At 41.9% G+C, this 5,735-nt stretch overlaps 1 protein-coding gene and 1 non-coding gene across 2 annotated transcripts in view; both read right to left on the bottom strand.

Annotated features, from left to right (window-relative positions):
• Positions 1-285: 285 nt before the first annotated feature.
• LOC122622713 lies at positions 286-450 on the bottom strand. Its single transcript, XR_006326314.1, has one exon. It is a non-coding gene; the product is annotated as a U1 spliceosomal RNA (small nuclear RNA).
• A 1,520-nt stretch (positions 451-1,970) lies between these two features.
• The window catches only part of LOC122619159 (protein pellino), a 30,207-nt gene continuing 26,442 nt past the window's right edge, over positions 1,971-5,735 (bottom strand). Inside the window, exons 4-10 of the mRNA XM_043795907.1 lie at positions 3,807-4,038; positions 3,258-3,449; positions 2,994-3,182; positions 2,831-2,929; positions 2,603-2,756; positions 2,362-2,539; positions 1,971-2,290 (exon numbers count right to left, since the gene is read on the bottom strand). Coding sequence (XP_043651842.1) covers positions 2,164-2,290; positions 2,362-2,539; positions 2,603-2,756; positions 2,831-2,929; positions 2,994-3,182; positions 3,258-3,449; positions 3,807-4,038 — 1,171 coding nt within the window. The 3' untranslated portion in view covers positions 1,971-2,163. The remainder of the gene's footprint in view (positions 2,291-2,361; positions 2,540-2,602; positions 2,757-2,830; positions 2,930-2,993; positions 3,183-3,257; positions 3,450-3,806; positions 4,039-5,735) is intronic.

Genomic DNA, 5,735 nt, shown 5'->3' with positions numbered 1-5,735 from the left:
GCGTAACAAAAAGATCAAAAACAAATATTCTACAAATAAATTTCTGAAAGCAATGGTTTTGTTTTTTAAATGCTGTGGGTGATATTTTTCTGGAATTTTGTATAAAGCTACTTTCATCACTGATGTTATACAGTTTGCTCGAATCAACTAGCTCTAGTAGCTAACATTAACAAACAGCCAGGGTATGGATTTTTTGAAAGAATGTTTTCCCGCGTTTTCCACTTACATAGAAAATATTAAGGATTCTAACTTTCCCTAGATTTTAAATTGAAATTTATTATTAATGTCGGGACGGCGCGAACGCCATTCCCGGCTACCAAAAATTACACGCACGAGTTATTCACATTAGGAATAATCGCAGAGGTCAACTCAGCCGAGGTGCAATGGCCAAGCCTCACTCCGGAGGAACCGCCTTCGTGATCACGGTTAACCTCTACGCCAGGTAAGTATGCTTTTCGTTGCTCGGCAGCAGGGTTTCCATGCCAGAGCGGCTAGAACCAGTTGGGAATTGCAACGAACGCGAGGCGAAATAAGCACCCCTATAAATATGCCACACAAAATTCACAACCATGCGCAGTGAGCGTTCGCATTTTAGACCCAGCTGAGTTTATTTCGATATGAGGTAAACAAATGTTATGGCCAGATATATAAAAAGTATTAAATATTTGGGATCCTAAATGGATAATGTATGCATTTTAAATCAATTGCTTTATTCCAAGAAAATAAAATCTAGTTGTTACTTAGGAATGTTTTGAGGCAAAAACAAAAAAGTGTTCCTAGAAAATTTAGCAAAAATTAAAAGATAATTTGAAGAATTTATTTCATGGGAACTGAATAATAATTTTCAAATTATTATAGTTAAAAATTTATGTTAATCATAATGAGTTTCCATATCCAAACTTGAACCTCCGCCAGAAGTAAAAACGCATTGTTGGTTTATGTATTGCTAGAAAGTTTTTATTTTACATTTTGTATTTATTATGAACTATTTTGTTGTTTTGTTTTTGTTTTGCAATGTTGTGATTTGTTAACACACCGCGGCGCAAAATTTCATGAACACACAAATGTGTTTAATGCATACAAAATAATAATACAAATAATCGTAATGTATAATAATAAGGTGTAAGATTAACTAACTTAGTAATGTATAATGCGATTTGGGCAGAAAATGATTATCAACATACATAGATCGCTGCAGATATATTTAAACCTATATAGATCTAGACATAAGTATGATGTTATCATACTCAATGCGTTCGATTTCGTGATTTCGCTTTTTTTATACGTTATTTGTTGACAGAGTTTTGAAACTGTACATGTTGTTCATACGGTTTTTCTATTTTGTATTTTTACTTTTCATTATTATTTGTTATTTAGAATAATGCTTTACCATGTTTTCATTTGCTGAAGTTTAATTGTTGCTTATAATTGTGTTAGGTTCTCCTCGATCATTCATCGATCTAAATGTAAGCTCTAGATTTGGTGAGAAATACGTAAATGATGTTTCTGCTTATGGTTTGGTTGCCCAATCCATAGCAATGCTGGGTAGTTGCAATTGATTGCGAATAATTAGGTTCAACGATTACATTTCAATCTTTTGTTTTTGTTTTTACACAATTATACACAATAAATATATCTGCGATTTACATTCGGTCTCAACTTTTACACTTATGCGCAATTTCAATTAATTCGTATGGTTGAAGTGTGCTGCTGATCATTGCGTTCGTATGCCTTGCTTTCATAATTTCAAATAATTTTTACATTATACAGTGGAGGAAACCAAACATGAACATTAACATGCAATTTCGATCGGGGAATGGGGTGTATAATGGGGAGATGAAAGCGGCATTGCTCATTTCGTAATTAATCGCATTGATTTGGTAAACATAATGCAGTAATTATATAGTAGCAATCGAATAATGCAAAACTGTAGCAGCCAGAGACACAACAAATACAACATTTTGCTTCAATTAAATTTGTTCTCCTCTTGTGTTTGTTTAATTCAGTATTCAGAAATTGTTTCCGTTTTCTGTTGCCTTTAAATGTTAATTAATGATAATAAATAAAGCCTAGTTTTAATGCCTGCTTCAAACTTGGACATCTTTCAATTACTACAGTATCTATATAGACGTAAATACATTTGTTAATCCATTATATTTATATTTAATCTAGATTATCCTGGAATATTAACTTTATGTAGCCAGTCGCTCCGTCCAAGGGCGTCGCACAGAAGGGACAGACGGCCTGAAATCCGTTGGTGCCGTGAGGTATCTCCACATTGGCCCAGTATCTACAAGAATCGAAGATAAACCCACAATTAGTAGAGTCATTTCCCAGCCACAACTGGCATCCATCGCTCACTTGACAGTTTTTTCAGTCGCCATGTGTCCGCATGGATTGAACGCGTACGTCGGAGCGCCCACGTCCACATAGAAGGCTGGTTCCAAGCCCATGCACAGGGTGACCACTGGACCGAGTTCCAGGCACATGGGACAACGGCGGGCGCCAGTGTTCTCGTCCTGACCCCAATCGTGATGGCCTGCCAGAGTTCGGGGAGAGTTAGATCAATTGTGCTACGATATCTTGAAACATTACAGCATACCCTGGACATGGCCGCAGTTTAAGTACACGTAAGGCTGGTTCACCTGATCCCCAATGTTAACTTTGCGTGGTATAACCAGCGTGTTCAGGCCCACCGGGCACTGTGGACGACCGGCATTAATGGCATCGATAAGTTTCTCCAAATCGTGTTTGGTCTGTAACAAATGAATAGATTATTACTTTGCTCATTGAGGTGGGTGGGTACTTGGTTTGTATTTGAGATACTCACCGGCGAATGCTGCAAGCCCTCGGCGGAACGCCAGAGCAATGTTGCGCCGCAGAGATCAATAAGTGTGCCATCCTGCAGGATGTTGCATTCGTCATAGATCTAGTAGGAAGAGGAAAGCAGGAATTTTAATCAACTCTCGGGTTGCATTTGCAATTTCACCTACCGGCTGCCCCTTTTGCTGGGCCGAACGCGATTCGCGAAGGCTGAACACATCGCCACCCACGGAGCACTCGCGCCAGAGTCCGCACTTGGCATTCCCGCCACAGAAGGATCCTTTGGGGTGCATAATCAGCACACCGTTGGTGGTCAGGCCATCGATTTCCACATTGTCCTGCCACTTGGTGGCCTTCTCCTGTGCAACAAAATCAAGTTCGAATCTCATTAGAATCAGCAGGAGATTACCGAGTGGACACAGACGTCGACTTACCCCAAGGAATATATTTCTGCTCGAATCAAAGCCGGCGGCGAATATTCTCGCCTTGGCAGGCTCACAGCGGTTGACCAGAATGCGGCAGGCGAACCGAGAAATTGTGCTCTGCATAACCTTGGCATCCTTTTTATCGCCGGGCAGCGTGTCCATCACCACAAAGTCAATGGGTGACTCCGATGAGCGTCCCACCTGGCGGAGAACGGCAAGCATGATTAGTCGAGTGTGAGCAATATGGGGGAGGAGGAAATGATTAGGCAATAAATCACAAAGTAAATAAATGACGAATATTGGCATTACACTTGGGATGTCAGTCAGGAAGAGATACTTTAGTTGCCACACCACTGACATAAATATTGAATGTCGTTTTGTGAGACCAGCTCAGGGCCAGAAGTCAACAGAGAAGACCTCTGACCTTCAGGAATGGGCCACCATTTCTGGCCCTTGGCGGCTCTAATTAGCCAAACAACATTCATCAAAGTCAGTCCGTGAAACCGAAGCCCTGGGGACCCGGACCCGGTAAGTTCGAAAACCTTTGGGGCGTCTCACCTGAAACATGTCCGTTTCCGTGTCCTCCTTGTACTCCACAATGACCGCCTGGTTGCGTGAGAGTGTGTACGAGATTGAATGCTGATTGGCATCCAGAATGGCCTTCGAGGTCTGTGGCGATTGGACGATGTAGTGCTTGGACCGCTTGACGCCACTCGCCTCCGTCCGCTTGTGGAGCACAAACTTGGAGCGTCGCCGACCGCGATCTCCCTGTGGCAAGTAACCATTGTAGCTGCAACGGGACAGATAGCGTTTTACTATACGGCGAGATACATTTGCTGACAGATGTGGGGCAAGTTGATAAGAGTTGGCATGCGGGATTATTGCTCAACAAATATAATTCGTTTGGTTTTGTGGGTCAAGTTCTGCGACGGCAATATGTTTACACAATTAGTGGGCACAGCACACTTCCCTGCCTCCCCCAGATAATGACCACTAATAACTCAAAGAATCGCGGGTTAGCTTTTGTTTTCCCTGCGTTATTTCCTTCTTTTTGCTACATTAGCTAGACCGCAAACCATGCAATTACCCATGGATGTCTGTTCTAATGAATGGATATATTATTGACTCTGGATCGATAGTGTTGATGACTGCAAAATGTGCCTCATTTTGTTAGGGGAACAAGCCCGTGGCAGATGTCCGATCATTAGAAGTTTGAAAACAAAATGAGGCACACAATGGCTAAATGTATGCATTCTAATCTTTTAGGATTAACCGGCCAATGTCGCGGCACGAAGTTAAGTGTTTATATGTTGAAGAGTACTCAGTTCGACATTTAGTGCATATTTATGACTTTAAATGTTAGGATTTACCAAAATAGAATAAAGAAGCTATAAAAAAAGCATAGCTTTCTTGATACCGCTTTTTAATAGACCTAATGATCGGACATAAAATGCCAATAATAATATTTTATGTGATTTCATTGACAAGCAAGCGTGATTTTGGAAAATACCACTCCTCCGTATTGGTAATAAAACTAGGTATTTGGGCAATTCCCGAACATCTTTTCCTTTGAAGTGATTTATCCATGAACAATCCACTTTTCGTGCGTGATGTAAAGTTCTCAGAACCGAAGGTTAGTACCCGTCCAACTAATGAAAAATATAAATCCAATCCATGTTTACAGCCACGTTTGAACCCGCGGGACACGTTGACCTTTTTGCTTTGTAAATTCGAGGCTACTTAAGATTTTCGACTTATTCATGCCCACATTTGGCCGGCATTGTGCTTTTCAGTTGGTTAATTGGTGATGTCTCATTTTGATGACAACAATTAAGAGTTTCAGATTTGCTGACAACACTCCAAGTTTCATGTGTTCATACGAAGCTGGCTTCCTTCGCCGCAGCTTGTGTTCCAGCAGCAATCATCGTCCGGTTGTCTATCATATATCACACACACCGTGACCATGGAGAGTGGGGAATCCTCAATGAGTGACCAGATGACCACATGTTGCTCGGGGCACCAGCATGTTTGTCGTGATAAATGGGGAATTGATGAAGAACTACATAGGGTCTACGCTCCCTTAATTTTTTTCCAGCCCTGCCGCCTTTGTCCTATGGCCAATTAAAAAGTGTTAAGATAACAAATGCCAACAACAACTGGGACACAAAGAACTTGGGACTGCGGGACTGCAGCTCCAACCCAAAAACGCTTTCGGCTAATGACTCAAGGCCTGGAGACCGATTCCCGGAGTCTGTGAGTCGCACTTCGGCTGTGAGTCAGCGCCAAAGCGTTGCCAATCAGCACAATATCAAGCGCTTGGCTTGGCTTAGCTGGTTGGCCCATCCCTCCCCGCCCAGCCTCCATCAAGATTTACAATCATCCGTCCCAGCTGCTGGCCAGAATCATCAATCTCCGCCGCCGGACCGCTGCGTGGATCAAATTTATGAGTCTAGCTTCATGCTTAGCCAGCGCACTTAAACTTCTGTA

The sequence above is a fragment of the Drosophila teissieri genome, chromosome 3R, assembly GCF_016746235.2.
Source record: "Drosophila teissieri strain GT53w chromosome 3R, Prin_Dtei_1.1, whole genome shotgun sequence".
NCBI classification, from domain to species: domain Eukaryota; kingdom Metazoa; phylum Arthropoda; class Insecta; order Diptera; family Drosophilidae; genus Drosophila; species Drosophila teissieri.
This window is presented reverse-complemented; position numbering and strand designations above follow the sequence as displayed.